This window comes from Diadema antillarum, unplaced genomic scaffold (genome assembly GCF_040938485.1).
Source record: "Diadema antillarum isolate AM-2024a unplaced genomic scaffold, OU_Dant_1.0 scf00000022, whole genome shotgun sequence".
NCBI lineage: Eukaryota > Metazoa > Echinodermata > Echinoidea > Diadematoida > Diadematidae > Diadema > Diadema antillarum.
In genome coordinates this window covers 4,426,033-4,447,060 of record NW_027270911.1, presented here as the reverse complement: position 1 = coordinate 4,447,060, position 21,028 = coordinate 4,426,033, and the positions used below count along the sequence as shown (strand labels likewise).

General features: G+C 41.4%; 1 protein-coding gene across 1 annotated transcript; it reads right to left on the bottom strand.

Moving 5' to 3' along the window:
• Nucleotides 1–4,400: 4,400 nt before the first annotated feature.
• Nucleotides 4,401–11,876, bottom strand: LOC139731451 (creatinase-like). The gene is made up of 6 exons (XM_071642339.1): nucleotides 11,682–11,876; nucleotides 9,905–10,273; nucleotides 9,050–9,296; nucleotides 8,399–8,516; nucleotides 5,274–5,524; nucleotides 4,401–4,636 (listed from the first exon to the last, which is right to left on the bottom strand). Exons 1-6 carry the CDS (start codon nucleotides 11,874–11,876, stop codon nucleotides 4,401–4,403), a joined length of 1,416 nt encoding a protein of 471 aa, XP_071498440.1.
• Nucleotides 11,877–21,028: the final 9,152 nt, after the last annotated feature.

The window sequence follows — 21,028 nt, the reverse complement described above, 5'->3', positions numbered from 1 at the left end:
TCAAACATTATACAGATAGAGGGCCGTATTTGACACGGTTCAACCATGATATGGTGCACAATACCTACCCAACAATTCTTTACACTCAGAAGGATTAAACGTTTTTCGTTAAGGGTCCCAACATGGGTATAATGTAGACCTATCAATCATAATTATAATGATTTAGTTTACGACGTGTCTCATCAGATGAAGCTTTTATCTTAAAAAAATCATTTTAAAAAACGTGATTTCCACATTGTTTTGCTATACTTCGAACAAATGCGAGCTGTAAGTTTTAGATTTAAAAAAAAACGCTTACTAGTAGGCTTACATTACAGGTTTTCGGAAGTTGACATGCTGTACCAATTTTCTGTATTCAATGATTGCCATTCTTTCATAGTTCGTTCGTTTTTGTTTGTTTGTGTTTGTTGTTGTTGTTGTTGCAGTTATCTTTCAAAATGAATCAGATTATCTACCTCACTGTGAATATTTTGCCCATTTTTAGGATGATACTGGAATAGAATACACTTTCCTAGAGTTCATGTGTGTCACGTGATCGTATAAATCACCTAGAAGGAGGAATATTCAGGGGCGGATCCAAGAATTTCGTAAAGTGGGGCTCCTTTACAAAAAGGGGGCGCACGCTCCTCCCCCCCCCCCCCGCCCATTTTTTCTTTTTATTTCTTTTGTTTTAACAAAAATTAGAGGGTGCGCCCCGCCTGGATCCGCCACTGAGTATTTAGTTGCAACGATCACACATGCAGTCCGGGTTACAGTTCGTTCGTTATTCCGAAGGTTCTTTAGTCCGAAGGTACGTTATTCCGAAGGTTCGTTATTCCGAAGGTTCTTCAGTCCGAAGGTTCGTTATTCCGAAGGTTCGTTAATCCGAAAATGTGATAAGGTTTGTTATTCCGAAGGTTCATCAATCCGAAAATGAAATAAGGTTCGGTATCCCGAAGGTTCGTTAATCCGAAAATGAAACAAAGCTCGTTATTCCGAAGGTTCGTTACGGACCCTAACGTGTTCATTTTCGGATCAACGAACCTTCTGAATAACGAACCCTATTTCATTTTCGGATTAACGAACCTTCGGAATAACGAACCCTATTTCATTTTCGGATAAACTAGCCTTCGGAATAGCGAACCCTATTTCATTTTCGGATTAATGAACCTTCGGAATAACGCCACAAATGTTCGGATTAACGAACCCCTTTTCATTTTCGGATTAACGAACCTATGGGTATAGGGAATTTGTGTGTTTCGGATTAACGAACCTCCGGATTAACGAACCTTCGGAATAACGAACAGCACCCGCAGTGCGAAGGAGTACACTCTAAGAAATAAAAGGTTCAACTTTGCACCTTTACTTGTGACACGATATCATTGGCAGCATATTTACGGGTGCAATTTTGCGTTAAAGCATAATTATTACATAATGACTTCTATGCAGTTTCGGATAGATGATAGCAGTGTGCAATAGTTCGCAAAGTTTTGGAAAGTTTGTCTTCCCTTTTACATAGACTGAAAATAACAGGGAAGACGACACTGATAGGTTTATCTTCAGCACACTTCTTTCAGACAAAAAAAAAAGAAAAAAAAAACCAAGCAAGCAAACAAACATACATACATACATGTACATAACATGAGGATTGTATGCAATGTTCAAAACAAAGAAGACGCGAAGGTAGCTGCAGCCCAGTACTGGTGCTGAAAGCATTCATAGATCTGTACAGATCGAAGGTGTATTGGAAATACTGTAACGTAAAAATCTGAATTAATTGGCGGAATCATATGTTGTTGAGGGTCTTCGAAGCATTAGCAATGCATATTTCACAGACACATATCAATTAATTACGTTGTTCTAAGTGGGTGATTAACATTAATAAATCACGTTGAACAACGAAATGGTATAAGTTAGTGCCAGACAATTCTGTACAGATCTTAATGAATCAATGCTTTATCGTGACCGCCTATTACAATGTATATATTAAAAACCTTGTGGCATTCATAGTCTGCACATAAAAATGTCACAAAAAATTCTAACATCTATGCAATAGCAACAATATATACCATTGTTTGACTACTTCAGCCGTGTCACAAGTCGAAGAAAATGTTAGTCACACACGTACATTCACACGGTTACAGCTCGTTATTCCGAAGGTTCGTTATTCCGAAGGCTCTTTATTCCTAAGATTCGTTATTCCGAAGGTTCATTGTTCCGAATGTCATTTTCGGATTAAAAAATCTTCGGAATAACGAACCTTCGGAATAACGCCACAAATTTTCGGATTAACGAACCTGCAGGTATAGGGAATTTGCGTGTTTCGGATTAACGACCCTTCGGAATAATGAACCTTCGGAATAGCGAACCTTCGGAATAACGAACAGCACCCCATTCACACAACACACACACACACACACACACACACACACACATTGTGAGATGATGTCATCACTTCTGTATATTCAGATATTGCTCTGTTTGTCAAAGTCATCTTGAATTACACAAAATATTGCACTTTTCTGTCTAAAGAGAATTCACATCACAAAAAAATGATTTCTCATTCACCTCAACCCCTTTTACATGTTGAAGAGGATGGAGCCATTGTTCTGATTTTTATGATTTTTTGATGATTATTAGATTCCTTAAGCAATGTCATGAATGTGTTCACTTTTGTCAGTTTGGGATTGATAAGAACCCTGCAGGAGATGTTTGTGGTTGGTTGGTGTGCCTGTTTTGTCTGTGTGTTTGTTTGTTTGTTTGTGTGTGTGTGTGTGTGTGTGTGTGTGTGTGTGTGTGTTTTGTGTGTAGCGATCCTTCATTACTGTAATCATTTGATATTTTGTGTATTGTGTAAGATATTTCATTTTTCAGCTTTTATGTATTTTGTCAATTTCGTCTATTCTATTCTTTACTGAAATATCTAAAACTCTATGACGAGATTCTAATCACTATAGTGGTAAGAGGTAGGAGAGAAATACAAAGGGAAAGAGGAAGATGACAATCCTTTACACCTTCTTTGATCACCAGACAGACAACAAATTGACGCATGAATAATGGAATGAGTTGGTTGAACTTTTATTACATGTTTCAAAAGTCAGCAACCTTGATAAATCGATTACTTACTAGTCTAGTATACCCTTTACTTCTTTCACTAACCTTTTATCCCCAACTACCTTCATTGTCTGTTGTTGAGTTGGCAACATAAGCCGAAAGTTAATTTCGTGATTGCATTCAGCACAACATGTTCGCATCGTCATCATCTCAATGTCAAGTATACAGTTTTAACTTTCTCTCAGCTCAGTAAGCTGCCTTTGGCCTGGCTCTCTGGTATCGGGACGGCCTGGTATTCCAACTGCTCCTCCTCAGGCCGTCCGTAAGAGCCCAGCACTGTCTCCGCCCTTAACCTTTTGCGTACCACATTAACCTCCTGGTCACAGATATGTGTGTGATATTTTGTTCACATTCGACTCATTGGTACAGGACGGGTTAATTGCCCATTTTATACACACAACAGTCGCGCTGTCTGTTTCTTGCTGTCTGGGCCCCGTTGCTAGAAACTTTGCGTTTAAACGCAACTTGCAACTGATTGTCACTGGCCAATCAAAATCATTGTTGCATGCATGTCTTCTTAATAGGGCAGACCCTGAGCCAATCAGAGTGGTTGTTTCAAAATTAGCAATTATTTGCAATTGATCGCCTTTTCGGATAATACTGACGTTTGATGCAAATCAAATTCTACACATGACAAAATGAATGACTCACCTTGCCGAAGATTTTTCATTTTTATTTCCTTCATTTTTCAAAAGAAACTTTTCTTGCCTATTATATTGGGGCCAGTAAATTTCATCATTTTTATATTCTTACTTGCCAGACATAAAATTTTACTTGCCCTGGGCAAGATGGCAAGCAATGGTGTCGAGCCATATATATAGAGAGAGTATACGCACCAATTCTGATCTCAATTCTGAAGCAGGCCAAACTCTGATAATTGTTGGATTATATGTAAAACTGAGTTGTCAATAACAGAACTGTGATGCAGATATCGGTTGGACAGTATACCATAGGTAACAGCGAGGCTATTTTATGTAGGGCCTACTCTGAAACGAATGCATACTTGTAAGACTAACAGTACATTGCCCTAATGCCCTTACACTGGCAGAAACTAGGCGAGAATCAGTCATATCAACATTTTGGCGTTTGCACCTGGTACTGAACCACATTGATATACATAATATAGTCATGGAGGGCCTATTACAACAATATCGTAATCGCGTTTCCATTGCCGCACTGCGTGATCAAGAAATAACACGACGTTCTGCTTCTGGAGCGGAATCAGGTAATACTCTGTTTTGTAAGAAGGCTGCTTCTACAACTCATCTTCGGGGCGAAAAGGGGACCTGTAAAACTATTTCAGGCACTTAACTCCAGGACGAGAAGGTATACGATGGCGACTCAGATGGCTTTATGACGTTGTGCTCAGGTCCGAATGGGAATCCAGTGAGAGAACGAGCGCCCTCTTCGGTGATTAGCATGACATCGTGCTCGCGGTAGCCGCCGTCTCCTGGCTGCCCGTGTGGTATCGTGAGATGCGGCTCCATGGTAACCAGCATCCCGGGTCGGAGAACGGTTTCGTTGTACTCTCGCAACTCCAAAGCTGCACGATAAGAGCAAGTGGGAAGCCATTTTGTCTTCAAACAGTTATTCTATCACTTCGTTTGTCAGATGGTGATGCAGCTCACGCAATAGGGAGCTTTTTCATCACTTTATGAGAAACGTCCATCTGTGTCCCCTTGATCAGAAATCTCCCATCTTCCCCCCTTTATAATGTATGTGACCTTTCCATTTCATTTCATCTCGATTCAATTCAATCTTTCAGGATAAAAGCAGTAGGACCTATTTATCACTCAGGCCGATCCTTTTTAAGTGACTTGCATGGTGGATGCTGTGACTAAACAATACCTGGTCATCCGTATTCAAGTGATCAAATTGGAATCGCATTAAAAAAAAGCACGCGCGCGCGCACACACACACAACACACGCACACACACACGCACAAACCTTGACGATTATCCTCTGTAATGGTATCGGCAACGATGTATTAAGTTTACTGCATTACGTGAGCCGCGGGAGAATGCGATTGTTTTGCTAAACCTGCTGGTGATTTAATGTTTTTCTTCTGGCTCCTACCACTGTTCCTTTACACGCCATTTCTTCGAGCTGAATTTTTAATCAGTTCCTGCGGGTTAAAAACACCACGTTCCTACTAGCAGAGAATGTTGTGGCAAGCTCACCTGGTTCGCGGCCGTAATAATGACACATGATCCCAATGCTGTGGCCGTAGCCGAATCTGCGGTTGTGAAGCGGGACGCCTCTCTCTCGGTAAACCTCATTCAGCTCCTCGCACACTTCGCCGCATTTTAGGCCCGGCTTGAGCAGCGCCATCCCGCGGCGATGAACCTCGCAGTTCACTTCCCAGTAGTGTAGATGCTCGTCCGAAGGAATGTGATCGAAGAACATTGTACGCTCTAGGGCGGTATAATACCTGTGGTCAGGTGAAAGAGTGCGTGACGCGGTCAACAAGATTTTCCTCACGAATAAGTAACGAGCTTTATAAGTACAATATGTATTGCAAAAATAAGAGTCCAGTGCCCGAGAACATTATGTTGTAAAGCGTTTTCAGCAACCATAAATAGGAAAATTGAAATTGGCTGCCGTGCTTGTCAGACAAGACAAATTAACCTGTTATTGAAGTCATCACATTGCCACGCTTTTATGTATCAAATTTCAATTGTCTGTGTCATTCAGTACTGAAGAAAGGGATCTTTAAAGGTTTCGTGATGGCAGCCATATTGGAATTCAAAATGGCGGCCGACCAAGTGGTCAGTTCTCTTGGATCCGGCAATTTTGAAATCAGCGCCCCAGATACCCCTACATGCAAAATTGCATACTCTCCGCCGGACGTAAGCATCTTTTTCATATAATCTTCCCTACTATAGTTTCACCACGTCCCATGTAGAAACCAGCAGACGGCATGGTAACGTAACACATTGTTCAGTTGGTCTCATTGTGTCTCCTCGAACCGAAGTCTCTTGATATTAGGTCAGGCACATTACCAACTCAACAATATTGCCAAGGGAACGTGGTGATGAGGATGATAATGATACTTTGGAAGTTGGGGAAAGTCTTATCGATGCAGTGTCGTCAGAGAGGCGAAGGAGCTGGCAAGAATTGATCGAGTCTACCAATATGACTCACAGTAGCAGAAAAGCGTGGAAGACAATTAGGAAGCTGGGAAATGACTACACGAAAGCCCAACCACGCTCTGAAGTCACAGCAGATCAAGTCGCTCATCAACTCCTTTTGAATAGCCGGGGAAACCCAAACCATCATCCTCGGAGAACTAAACTACCAAAGCCATCTGAAGAAAACAAGGAATGTTCTGACCTCACCAGAGCCTTCACAATGAACGAGCTAATTGTTGGCATCAAGACAATGAAAAACAACAAAGCAGCTGGTCTTGATGACATCCTGTGTGAACAAGTTAAACACCTAGGACCAGTGGCTCTCAAGTGGCTTCTAGACCTGTTCAACAGCTGTCTGATAACCAACAAGCTACCTAAGATATGGAGGCGGGCAAAGATTGTGGCTATCCTGAAGCCTGGCAAAGATCCTGCCATCCCGAAGAATTTCCGACCCATCTCTCTGCTCAGTCATACATACAAACTGTTTGAGAGACTACTCCTGAATCGCATGGCACCCATTATTGATCAGCAGCTGATCCATGAGCAAGCGGGTTTCAGACCTGGAAAGTCCTGCACAAGCCAACTGCTTAACCTAACCCAATTCATTGAGGATGGTTATGAGAAGGGACTCATAACTGGTGCTGCTTTTGTTGACTTGTCTGCAGCTTACGATACAGTCAACCACAGAGTACTCGTGCAGAAGCTGTACAAGATTACACATGATGCCAGCCTGATTTCTCTGATCCAAAACATGCTGGAGAACAGACGCTTCTTTGTTGATCTCAGTGGAGATCGAAGCAGATGGAGCAGACAGAAAAATGGGCTTCCGCAAGGCAGCGTTCTTGCTCCACTCTTGTTCAACATCTATACAAATGATCAACCCATCCACCAGAACGTCAGGAGCTTCCTGTATGCAGACGACCTTTGTATAGCCTCTCAGTCCCAGTCATTTCTGGATCTCGAAAGAACGCTAAGTGAAGCACTAGAGGGCCTGACCACCTACTATGCTGTAAACCATCTTCGGGCAAATCCAGATAAGACTCAAGTCAGTGCTTTCCATCTCAAGAGTCGTGATGCAAACCGCAAACTGAAGGTCCACTGGTATGGCAAGAGACTAGAACACATAGACAAACCAGTGTATCTAGGAGTCACTCTAGACCGCACTCTCAGTTTCAAGGACCATGTCAGCAAGACAAAGGCAAAGGTGGGAGCCAGGAATAACATCTTGAGAAAGCTGGCAAACTCCAAGTGGGAACAGACCCAGGAACCATCCGCAGCACTGCCCTCGCCATGTGTTACTCTGCAGCCGAATATGCATGCCCTGTCTGGGGACGTTCCTCACATGCCAAGAAGCTGGACCCTGTTCTAAATACAGCTTGTAGGGCCATCTCTGGTTGTCTCAAGCCTACCCGAATTCATGACCTCTACCTGCTGTGTGGAATTGCCCCTCCTACAGTCAGAAGAGATGCATCTTCAAGAGTGGAACGCACAAAACAGGAAGATGACAGTCGCCATCCACTTTTCCAGCATGTTCCTCCACCAAAAAGGCTAAAATCCAGGAAGAGTTTTCTACACTCAGTACAACCCCTGGATGGCAATCCCCAGAGCTGCAGGATAGAAGCCTGGTCAAAACATCTACAGGAGAAACCCCATAACCTCTCTTTTGAGCCAAAGGAATCCCTCCCAACAGGTGCCAGTGAGCCATGGCAAAATTGGCGCTGCCTGAATCGCCTTAGAACTGGAGTTGGGAGATGCAAAGCCCTGATGCAGAAATGGGGATACAACCATGATGGATCCACAGAATGCGACTGCGGGGAGGCTCCCCAGACAATGGAACACCTACTAAACTGCACCCTGCTACCACAACCCTGTACATCACATGATCTCCACGATTACACCCCATGTGCCAGAGCCTGTGTTCTGCAGTGGCTGGGAAAAGTGTAGCGACACGAGAGAAGAAGAGAAGATGGTGGTGGTGGTTGTGATGATGATGATGATAATAATGATAATCATCATCATCATCATCATTATCATTATCATCATCATCATCATCATCATCTTCATCATCGTCTTCATGATCATAATGATAATAATGATATTAAAAGTGTTGTCATCAATGATATCAGAAATGACGAAAAAAGTGAAAACAAAAAAGGATGACGTCTACGTCCTACCCAGCAATCATTGGGAACAGGTTCATGCTGATGATATCTCCCTTCTCCAGCCGGCGTGTGGTTGGAGCGTTGTGCGCGCCATCCGTATTGATTGCACCGGTTTGGATAAAACCAAAAGCTGAAGAAAAACGTTCATTGACATAACAGTAGGTATCTCAGTGTTAAAAACATTAGAATTCTTTGTTTGAAGTCACCACTGAGAGTCTACAAGGACAAATCAATGTCCGTTTATCTTTTGCTCACCTACTCAAGTCTATAATCAGAAAATGGATGTTAAAAAAAACAAAAACAAACAAAATTTTTTAATGGATTTAACATAAGATACACGTCAACGCACATGTAAGCTTTTATGATAACAAATGTATTGTCTGTTTTATATTCTTGTACCTATATTGTGGACAACTTAAACACATTACGACAAATATCTACGGGCATAAACCCATAGAAAATCAGAGAGGTGGGACGTTTCTAATTCAAATTTTACAGTAGTATGCATGTCACGATGGAATAGAAACAACGGTGATCTGTCGCATTTTAACATGAAAAAAAAAATCTTCATGAAGAAAAATATGCGACAGTTGCGTAAAAATGTTCTTGAACATTATTCATTTTCCACATTTTGGACATAAAACATGCTTTCTCCTCACTTACTGTCATAAATTTCAGAGTCTGGATAGGACTTCGCTATTTCGTGAACCATCGTGTTAGTGGCGTGCATGAGAATTGCATACTCAGGAGCGCCCTCTACGCTGGCTTCCACAACAGCTTTCCCACCGATATCAGCGATACGGGATCCCTGGATGGCCAGCGCAATCTCCTCGTCGGATTTGACAATCATCATGTGCATAATCTCGTCCCCGATGTCGACGATCTCGCTAGCTGCTAGAGTCTCACCAAGCTGTGTTATTACATGAAAAGAAGAATTATAGAAACCGACAGAGAATGCACATTGGGTATGACAGAGCTTTAATATCTTTGGAGTTTAGTGTTGAAGGGGAGGGGGAATGGGAGTTACAAACGCTGAATAACATTGTTGAACACCCTTAGCATGCTTAGTTGATACATGACCAAACTGCAACTTTGATGTGTACGAAATATCCTCTGTTTCTGAAATGTGAAATATAACAAAAACGAAAGAGAAACATTCTAATGAATCAGCGCTAATCAGGCTTTATTCCCCCTTTTTTTAACACTACGCAAAGGAGCACATAACAAGACACCAACACACAAACAAATAGTGATGAAAGCAAGCTCTGCATGAATAGGCATGCAGTCCATACAAATCACTTTGCAGCTCTATCACAATGTACGCTGTAAGGCCAACGACAGTTAGAAACGGTGTCACATACAACATGAAGCACCCAACGCAACATTGTGTAGATAGTAATAGATTCCTATCTAATGAAGATCTCGATATATGGCAAGAGGCGACTTTGGATTCCTTTATATGACAACCAATACAAGTCCATTATCAAAGTATCAACAGGCATGAATCATGGACGGTACCTTCAGTTTGTTGGCGTGCGAAATGTGATCGAGCTCCGCGCCTATTTTTGCCGAAATGCCGCCCAGCTGTTCACGAACCACCGCCCAATAATTCCCGCGCTGCCAGTCCGTGTACAGCACGACGTCGTCACTCACGGGGGAACGTCGCCACGCCTGCCCGCAGTCAACGAGACTCGCGATGGTGACCACTCTGTCCATGGTGACAGCCAGGCCGTATATCCGCCCGAACTGGTGCACCAAATAGTCCGAGAAGTACTTGATGGCCGGGATCGATGTCAGAAGGACGCCCCCAATGTCGTTGGCTCTCATTATGGCGCGAAGTCCCTCGATTCGGCGATGCATCTCATTTCGGGAAAACATGGGTTGTGCCTGTGCCAACAGAAAAGATCATAGATGACCCTGCATCACCCTGCATCAACAAAAAGTCGCCACAGACATGGATTTTTAGTTAAGGGCAGATTCTGAAAGAGCGGATTCTAAGCTTCAAAATGATGTATAACTCAAACCAAATGGACTCTTCTAACCTATCTAAATAATTGGAAAGAAAGCACACACTCTGGAAAGTGTGAACCAAGAAAAGAGGCTCTGAAGAAGGGTGTATTCAAGCGCTTAATCTTTACCAAACCGTGCTAGCTGTGCGATGAATGAGACAAAAAACAGGATGTTAACCACTGGAGCAACAACAATATAGGGATTATTAGATTAAGCTGAAATTGACCATGTTCTTTAAACACTTTCTGTTCATTATCAATGACAACTTTCAAAGCAGTAGCGATATCCCTTCAAAAGTTATTAGGGTTTAAAGTGAAGAGTGTGCAGAAGATTTTCAAGAAATGTAAAGGGGCCTCTGAGACATACCTGATCTCACTACTGTACAAAAAAGGGTTGAAGAAAAACTGCTGAAAACACATTTTCCCATTCATTTTATGACCCCAAACTCAAGTATAATATAGAAGAAGAATAGCTCGTTCAGAAAATATGAAAAACCGAAGGTTCACCTGGCTAGTCCTCACGTAAAATCAAGGGGTGCAACTTGTTGTTGGTTTTGTGATGCGCTGTCACATCGAGTACGTGGCACAGACGGTTGCCATTGCCCTCCTTTGCTTTATAATCAAACAACGCCGACATAAGTGATATGAACAATGGGAGAGGAAACCATTTGACAGTCGTCATGTTTGCAAACGAAAAATCAAATGTCACCGAAACGTGAAGGAGAATCTGTGAAAGACTTTAGCCTAGTTGTAGTTTTGTAATCAGATATCTTTTATGAGAGGACTGCAAATTACAAGCCCTGCTTTTTAGAAGGCCCTCCAGTATCTTACGTCTTACTTCCAGTAATTGTCAGGAAATTTATAACATTGCATGTCAGTTCGCAATTTGCTTGTTTCAATTTAATGTTGTGTTATTGTGTATTCGTATGTTATGATTATATTTTTTTTGGAAGTGTAATAAACAAAATAAGAATAGATTAGATTAAATTAAATTAGATCAAATCAAAAATTCCGGCAAGAAAGGAGAGAAGATGAGACGAGAGAGAGAGGGAGAGAGAGAAAAAAAAAACCCAAACATACCAGGCAGAAGGAGAGAGGAACGGGCGGAACAATAAAATATGTTCAGACAGCGGTGAGAATACAATGGGAAATTGATTTAATATTTGTGATGATGACGTGTCGTCTTGACGTCAATGGTAATGAATTAGGCCTACTTGGTGCAGGTTGAAACGATTTGATGCTGGTAGTGCAAGAAATAATAGTCGTGTGTGTCACTTTCAACTTACTTGCGCACCAATATGAGACCTCGTCATGTGCGGAAACTCGGCAGAGGAGACGCTTCGCGAATCCGACCGAGAGCTGCTCGGAAGCGTTCGTTTGCCTTCGCCGATGCTGCCGAACGACGTCACACCCGCCCAGTGGCGTCTCCCCATGATGAAGGACCGACTCAGACGAGCTACGCTGCTTGCGTGACGTAACATGGTGTCTCTACCCAAAGGACGTGGTAGAATAATGTGCACATGTGGTATTAGAAAACAAAAACAGCGATAAAACATGGTGCGCTGTGAGAGTAACTTCTCTGGGTCATTAGAAATGACTGAATGTTTTATATTTCCTTACTCTCCTGGAAAACATTCTCTTACTCACGCAAGTGTTTTGTAGTGAATGTGTTTACAATTCTGTCTCTAATTCAGTGTTTCTGTCTGAAATTACGACAAAAAACCCAACAACCAAGAGGATGTCACTTTGAGTGTAAGATAGTTCTGATCTACCAAACCAAGGAGGTAGGAAGAGTCCCACCTCCTTGACCAAACCACCTCAGTGTCCTAGACATTAAAGGTATTAGCCCACATTTGTAAACCTGCAGCAATTGGTCTCATAGTTAGCATGGAGTTTGGGTATGATTGCAGTAACACCTGTGCAAAATTTCGTTCCAATTAGTCCATTACTTTCATAAAAATAAATGAAAATGCACCGTATGCATGCATAATTACGCTCGCTAGCTCCGGTCCACGTACGTACTACATGCATGCGATACATGTGTAAGTTACATGTACGTAGCTAGCCCGCGCTCGTAATTCGATTTTGGGTCGGGTTGACCCGGTTTGAAAATTGATTTTAAAACGATGATTTTCTCTCTTTTATCGAATGGTATAGACAAAGAGCAACAGGTGAGGTATGTTACTGTTATAACTTGTACTTGAAGTCATATTGGACCTGTTTTATGCAGTTTTGATTTTCGTGGGTTTGCAAATGTGGGCTAATACCTTTAAAGGCACGCCTCCGGACTAGGGATTCCGCTATCATCATAACGAGGATCAATAGGCGTTTTCACATCAGCCCGATGTTTCGAAATAGCGCGCTTTTTCTGACTTGGGAAGTTAAAAAATATCTCGAGCTTGGATTTTTATTGGGCTGATGTGAAAACGCCTATTGACGAAAATTTGTCATTCGCAGATGAAAAAAAAAAAGTGGCGGGGGGGGGGGGTCTCCAAAGTTTACAGTTTGCTTTACAAAAAGCCACACAAGAAGAGTAATTTTATGCCTCCGATTATTATGCTCAGAATATCATTTGCTACAATGCTGTGTGGTTGGTAGTGAATCGCTGGAAAAACGAGGAACATACCGGAGCGGTGAGAGTGTACTTAAACAATGCTCTAAACCTATCACACCACATATTCCTGCAAACGACGATGGCACGTCCAGCAAGAAATGTCCCGGGATGAAAAGGTGTTCACTTGAGGTACAAAAGTATGACCATAGTTTTTATTCATGTAACCAAAAGTGTTGTTTGACAAATCTATTCTGTGATGGTTCAGAAGACCATTGAAAATGACTGCAAATTCCGCTACTATTATACCAAATGATCGGGAGTTAAAATGTGACGATTTGTGTGCTTAAATCAAGGAAACAGTAAGAAATCTCTCACCACTCTTATACAATGGAAACTCAGAATATCGAGATCCTTGGGACCAAAACAATTAGTTTTGTTCTTTATATCAGATATTTTGTTATATGAGAAGTTAATAAACAATACAAAACAAAGGAACTAAACTCATTGGGACGTCATTCATTCAAAAGGTGGCAATTTGTTTGCTTAAGGAATCTCTCAGGACTCATATACAGTGGAAACTCAGTGTAACGAGATCCTTCGGACCAAGACAATTTTGTAGGACCAAGGAGGTTCAAGAGAATGGAGTCACTTTCCTAGAGTCAATTTCCTTTACTAGATGTTCGATGCCGCCGCTCAAAAATATTTGAAGCATGTGCCAAACAGGATCTGCCACGTAGATAGTAAGACAATTGACTCGTGTCTCATTGCACAATCACCGGCCACTTTCTAAGGAAGATATGTCTTTGTGATGGTAATTACTTTTCCGCTATCCCTTCTTTTAAAAAATAGGTGGTACAGACACGAGGATGTGCGAATAGAAATTGAGCAAAAAATGCCGAAATAAAGATGAAAATTACTCGAGTGGGCATACCCGGGCACTAATCTGATATATCTATCAATGAAAAATTATACTTGAAGATTATACCGTGCTAGTTTTATTTGTCGAAATTAGTGGAATTAATGGAAAAGTGATAAAACCGGCTTTCCAGCATGGTACAGTTTTAAACATTTTCACATGATACAGCTCTGATTTACACTTTTGAACAAATTTCTGCACAGGGTTGACTTTTGTTTTACATGCTTTATCATGAAGTGAAATTTCGTTTCATTTAATAAATGAATTTTAAGCAAAATATGGCCAGTATTATGTTAACGTTCAAACTGAATCTTCAAATTGTTCAGCGAGAAGGCGGCTTCGAACATCGATCATCAAAAGCACAAATGCACACGTCCTGCGAAATTCTTTTATAGAATGGTTGACTTTTGTTTTACATGCTTTATCATGAAGTGAAATTTCGTTTCATTTAATAAATGAATTTTAAGCAAAATATGGCCAGTATTATGTTAACGTTCAAACTGAATCTTCAAATTGTTCAGCGAGAAGGCGGCTTCGAACATCGATCATCAAAAGCACAAATGCACACGTCCTGCGAAATTCTTTTATAGAATGGGTAGCGAGAATCCTGCGATCTGATTGGTCGAGAGCTATGTGTTCATTTTTACTGGCCGCACGCTGAGTCACAGTGGTAAACATGTTATCGCGCACTTAGCAAGAGTACGCGTACTTGTAACAAAGGTTCGCGCACTAAAGCAAGCGTTCGCGCACTCAGCTTGGCCATGCATCCAGTAAAATCTTATGCATGGCTGGCCATGCATCCAGTAAAACGGTAAGTACGGGTATGCATGCCCTTTACGGAAAGCCAAAACGAAATGCATCCAGTAATTTTGTCATCGGGTAACACGATAGAAAACTGGGTTTTTGACAAGAAAATTACCCATTCTATAAATCAAATGACGCACATGTCTTTTCGTGCGTCAGTCGGAATATAGTGTGCATGCGGTAACTATGGAATTTAGCCTAAACCCACTCGGCTTCGCCTCGTGGGTTAAGCATTCCATAGTTACCTTATACACACAATTCCGACTGACGCACTCAGACCTGTGCGTCATTTGTATATTATAAAATGGGTTCAAGAATGTAGCCAATTGGAAGCGCTGAAATGAGTCACGTGTGCGTGCATTATTTTCTTCAGGTATGCACTAAGAAGAGTCTCTCTTCCACCTCCCTGGCCTGACGTACGTCACAATGTTTTACACTAGCAGTGCGCACTCAATCAGTTGTTACAAGTGCGTCACGCGCTACTATACGCGCTGTCAATCCTGTAAACAACTTCTAGTTCGGGCCGCGGGCTGCCACAACAGCCGGCGGCCTTTCTTGTGCATAACAGTACGTGGCGTACGTATAGACCGATTCAAGCGACTGTTCATGGAAGTGCGCCCTCTTAAGGCGACGCCATAACTGGGGGCCAAACAGGCTGGGTCGGCAAGCGCCCTGCGTGCGTAGCAAGGGTGCCAGCGGCAGCCAGTGCTTTACCACCCGGCGCCAGCCGGCCAGCTAGCTATCTCTGGCGCTGGCAGCGATCGACGCATCTGGCTTTGTGACAACTAGAGTCTACATTTTTTTTTTTTCGCTAGCTAATTAAAAATGAATGAAATTAAACACTTTATACCGACTATGAGCGAATCAGGGTAGATGACATACGGCTGTAGCCAAAACTTGAATTTCAAGGTAAATATCGGTACGAGCCGTGAATATTTGTAGACTATTTCTTTGGCGATGACTTGGGTACTCGCGTGTAAGCCCCGTAGATTCTTTGTGGAAGAGAATAAAAACTGCTGGGGAGAATTATTGCTTGGCGCAGGCAGACGTCTTGCTAATAAGCCTAGGCTGTTGACAAGTTAACTGATATAATTAAATACAAATAATGAATAAGAATCTTGAGCTAGAAATGGCGCAATAAATTGCAAGCTATCAGTTAACTTAACCTTTTTAGGGCAGGCTAGGCTTTACTCGGGAGTGTCGGGCCAGCAGGGTACAATCTGTCTAACGTTAGATCTTGTCTAGAAATCTAGGCAAGAGTCCAGACTAGATCTAGCCTTATTACAATTGACTTCTAGAACCCTACACGACGGTTGTCGATAACTTCAGGCAAGCCTAACTAAGCAAACCAAACGGAATATAAATCTAGGCGTTTCTAGGCCGTATATGCCTAAACTTACGTAACGACTACGTCGCCTGATGTCTACAACCAAAACTTCTACTGTTTTAGGTCTAAGTAACCTTGCATAACATCACGCTAATGCCTAATATCATAATCTACAAAAGTGATTTTTAAATCATACTTTCTTAGTATGATTATGAAACGGATGTTTGCCACCATCCATGGTTTAATATTTATAAGTATCACTTTATCTAAAGTCAAATTCAGAGTTCCCGGCCAAAATTGAATAGGCCTATGGTTAATTCAGTGCTGAACATTGAAGAAGTGCAAGCAATATAAGAATTTAACGCATCTTGAAACATTTATTTAGCTGTAGTGTAGGCTGTAAAATGTTTGTCATAATAATAAAGTCTAGCCAGGAAGTGTATTCTAACTTTGGCTAGTAGGACACCAAGGATTTGTACCAAAAAAAAAAAAATAAATAAAAAAATCAGTGAATTATCAAATTCTTTGATCTTTGATCTAAACTTGTCTTCTAAGATGAACAACATATTTTACGAATATGCAGTGATAACCTAATCATATAGAGAATCTAGTAGACATAGTTTGTTTCGAAATCTGTGCATTTTTATATCGTTGTATTTCACTTAATTGTCTTTAATTTTGCCTTAATTTATCATGCGTCAGCGGTGTCTGAATTTCACACACTGCCGTGTAGCTTCCATTTCCATTTTTTCTGTTATTTGTGCACCCAACGACTGCACGATGTGTTTTCTTGATCCTTCCTTTGAAGCTTTCAAAGTATATAGATCAATATGTCTGAATCACTCAATTTGTCCAAAAGAAGGGTATTAAAAGCCGCTGAATGACTTTTACACAGTGAGTAAACAATCACAATATTAGCGCGGCGCCGGCGGTCGCCGGCCGCGGCGCAGCGGCCAGGCCCGGCTAACTATGCGCGATGGGTACGCTAGGCTGCTAGCTGCAAGTGCAACTCGCGGAGTATAGCTAGCTCGCGGAAGCCCCCGTTGGCCCCCAGTTATGGCGACCGTTATAGCGCCGCTAGCGGCGGTAGATGAATAGGTCATCGAAATTGAATCGGTCTGTACTCTTATACGTACGTACAGTACTTATGTGCGGGATTTCCGAGTGCGACGTGCGTAAATGTTTGGGACGAACATCTTCGGGCATCTTGACTTTTGAGCGAGTGCTACATGTAGCTGACTGGTATTGACCCACAAAGGTACGTGAATAATGCTGTTAGTTTTCGACCCATTTTATAAAACAAATGATGCACAGGATTATTTCGTGGCGTTAGTGAAGGTGCGGCTCACTCTCGAGTATTGACAACGGTTGCAAACATGCACTCGGCTGCGCCTCGTGCATGTCGCACCATTGTCAATACTCTCGAGCGCGCCGCACCTTCACTAACACACTCTATCCTGTGCATCATTAGTATATTGTACATCAATAGAAATCTGACAACTGTTTGAATGATTACAGCCAGTTGGAACTACAACTCTTAAACCTCCTTGGTTAATAGGACCAAGACAATTTTGTCCTTTATATCAGTTGTCAATAAACAATTCAAAACAAAGGAAATACATTCATTGGGATCGGAGAAATTAGTTTGTTACATCAGATCTCTTTTATCGAGTTTCCACGGTTCAAGCTTTGCTCCGACTTATATCAATGCATCAAGCACAACACACGGGATTCATACGGTAAACACTCACATACGCTGTCCACAGCGGAGAAGAACTTCACGATTCCTGAAACTGCAACAAGTTCTCAGTCAAGCCACAGCCTTTAAAACGTTCTGCTCCAGCTTCCAGGTCCTGAATGCCTTATGGCCCCATCCAGGGCGCTAAACATCAAATGAAATTTATAATAAGCCTAGGCGACGGGTTAGCATAACCACTCTAGATTCTCTAAACAAACATGGAGCTGTATAGTCCATAATAATCATGCATAACAAGTTCACGTATCGACACGCAACATGCTAAAACTGAGCGGGGGGGGGGGGCAGGGTGCATGTACAAATAACATCTAAATCTCAGTACAGTATTTACATTAAGTCTGCAGAAAAAGAATTATACTTATTGTGTCACTAAAATTGGTTACACACGTACACCATAGTGGGGGCATAATAAATCAGTGAGAGATATCACTAATCACTTTTAGAGCAATGATTAAATGATTCAGCTCCAACGTTCATTGTAAGTGAATTTGGCATGGTCTGCAACAAGTATACATGATTTTACACACCAGCTTTATACAACCGTATTATAGCTTCTTCCCCGTCTTTGCGACTCATGGCGAAATGCAAACAAAAGAACGTGCCCTCATTTTGCTACCCCGGCCGCCGCTACTCCCCTCGTTTGTAAATAATGTGTTAACATGAATGTGCCACTCTCAGCGCGAATCTCATAGACGGATATTCCCCTAGTCCACTGCCTGGATAGCCTTTAAACAAGGCGACTCGCTCTGCGTGCCCCCGTATAGCGCGTTTACCCCACAAACCTGTTGGCCGGCGAGTGGAGCGAGCCGCCTTTATCCACTCGTTCAGGGATGTGTACTTTTGTCGTTGTTGTTGCTTTATATTCTTTGACAAATTTGCGTACAAATTTGACGCAGAAAATACACACGGCACCAAGGCAAGCCTCGTTAATATTAAGTAGAATAAGAATAGTTACTTAATATTAACGAGGCTCTTAAAAATTGCAGATTTGTTTTTGTTTAATTTAGGGCAATTTATGTACAAGTATTGTAATAACTTGCTTCCGTCTATTTTTGACTCTATGTTCCTCAAAAATCAATAATTTCATGAATATCCTACTAGGCGTTCCAATGAATTTCATTTGCCTCTTTTAAGAACGATTTTTGCTAAAAACACACTTATTTATGTAGGCCCAAATTATTGGAATTCTTTGAATCAAGACATAAAAAACGCTCCATCCATATATTCTTTCAAGAGGAGACTGAAGTCTTTTTTATTGCAATCGTATGACTCTACAATACCGAATTAACCATTTGGCCTTTTTTCTCAGAATTATACTTACCTGCTCACTTTGTCCCCTCTTCGAAGAATTAATGGTATCCTTTTCCTGGATGTTCGCAATGTTGTCACCTATGCCATTTTGCCCATAGCGTCTTGAAGTTGACTTTCCGTATGTTACTCCTGTTCACACGTCCCTCTATTTTCTATTTTCTTGTCTTTTTTCAGGCGTCAAAATATTACTTTTCCCTTACAACTATCTTCTGATTCTCTTGGCATGCTTCTGCCGAAGATCGCTTTTTCTGTTTCTATTGATCTGTTTCTGTTTCTGTTGTGCATTCTTGTCTGCTATTTTGTCTTCAGCTTGTCAGTCTTGTCCATCCCGTTTTGTCCTGTACAATCTTTTCTTCAGTAGTTGTCTCGTTGTCTTGTCCTGTTTCATGTTTGTTCGCGTCTATGAAAGTGTATATCTGGTAATCTAATTTTCAGTGGGCTTCCAGACTTCTCCCACTTTGTTATCTTTTGTATCTACGATGATTCGATTCCATCAATGTTCTTTTTCAGAGGGGCCCACAAACTACAAGCTCTGTCTTTTTAGTGGGTCCCTCCATTTTTCGCACTTTAAGCAACGGTATACATGTACTTCACGTCGATCACTTCTGTTTCTTTTTTACTATACAATGTATGATTACTATAGGTCCTCAATTGTTGTACAGTCTTTTCATTTCACTATGTTCTATTTACCTTATTCTCTGTTATCAAAAGAAGTGAAACATATGTTTTGTCGAAAAATGAAATAAACTTTGAATTTGAATTTGAATTTGAAACCATGTTCGATGTCGTCACTACAAAAATATTTCATATAGTACCGAGTACTATTATATACGTGCCAAATTGGACTTGCTTCATAGACAAGGAAACAACCTTTTTCTGTCTCATTACATAATAACCAGCCACGCTCTCTCAAAGAGACGTGCATGCCTTTGATTCGAATTTACTTTTCGCAATCTCTACTTATAGATACTGAGAGGTGTATATTGGCCAGGGGGTATCGTCAAGATCGAGGATGCACGAACAGAAATTGGGCAAAGATTGCTGAAATAAAAATCAAAACTATACTCGACTATACACGTGTGGATACTAATCTGACATAATGATTTATGAAGAATTGCACCATAACTTAGTTTCATTTCTCAGAAAAGGGATAAGCACCATGTTTTCTTTTTTTTTTATTCCACTGCCTGAGCTCATCACGATCATCAAATGAGGTCAAGGATGTCGCGAAGAAGAAGAGAAAAAGGAATTTGGGATATTCTTATATTTTTTGTTTGCTTGTTTGTTTGTTTTTCCTCGAGGTTGGGCACACCTCACTCATTGCGGCTTTATTGGCCAGTAGAATCATTATGCATTGATTGGATTACATTACCGACGTTTCTCTGTGAACAACATGGACATGGCTTTTTAGCAATGGGATATGATTTTATATCGATCCGACCATTCTTACGTTATCTCGTGCTTCGAGAAAAAATCAGATTAAATTACATCATCTGAAGAACAAAATCGGGTGTCCAAGAAGATGATACATCAAACACGTTCACAACATACAACCCAGCACGTTAAGTAATGACAGCCAGTTGGACCTCCATCTTTGAAACTTGCTTGATTTTACGCGGTGGGTGGATAATTTCAGTATATTTTAGGGTATGCGCACGATAAGCCAGGAGTAGAGATAATTATCCTGGTTGAATTTCAAAATGTCGAATGTAATCAAGGTAATGATGGTGAATTAGAGAAAATACGCTGTTCTGTGTGAATATCTAAAAAGCTGGTATTGCTGTGTGCGGACGCTCATATGAAGCCCGGACGCTCATATGAAGCCCGGATTACCCATCATGCGTGCGTTAAGGAACTATTGCTGCACACGATGTTCTATCCCAGAAGATTTTTGTAACAAATTAACCATTTTGTCAGGAAAACACCTTTCAAGAAAACATGAAACAGGCACTTGATCGTTACTAT

Bases quoted from the DNA above. Each gene is read 5' to 3' on its own strand.
- LOC139731451 (XM_071642339.1), bottom strand. From the start codon at position 11,876: ATGTTACGTCACGCAAGCAGCGTAGCTCGTCTGAGTCGGTCCTTCATC. The intron at 10,274-11,681 runs GTAAGTTGAAAG...CTGTTGGCACAG, and splicing joins GGTCTCATATTGGTGCGCAA to GCACAACCCATGTTTTCCCG. The intron at 5,525-8,398 runs GTAGGACGTAGA...ACCTGACCACAG, and splicing joins CTGTTCCCAATGATTGCTGG to GTATTATACCGCCCTAGAGC.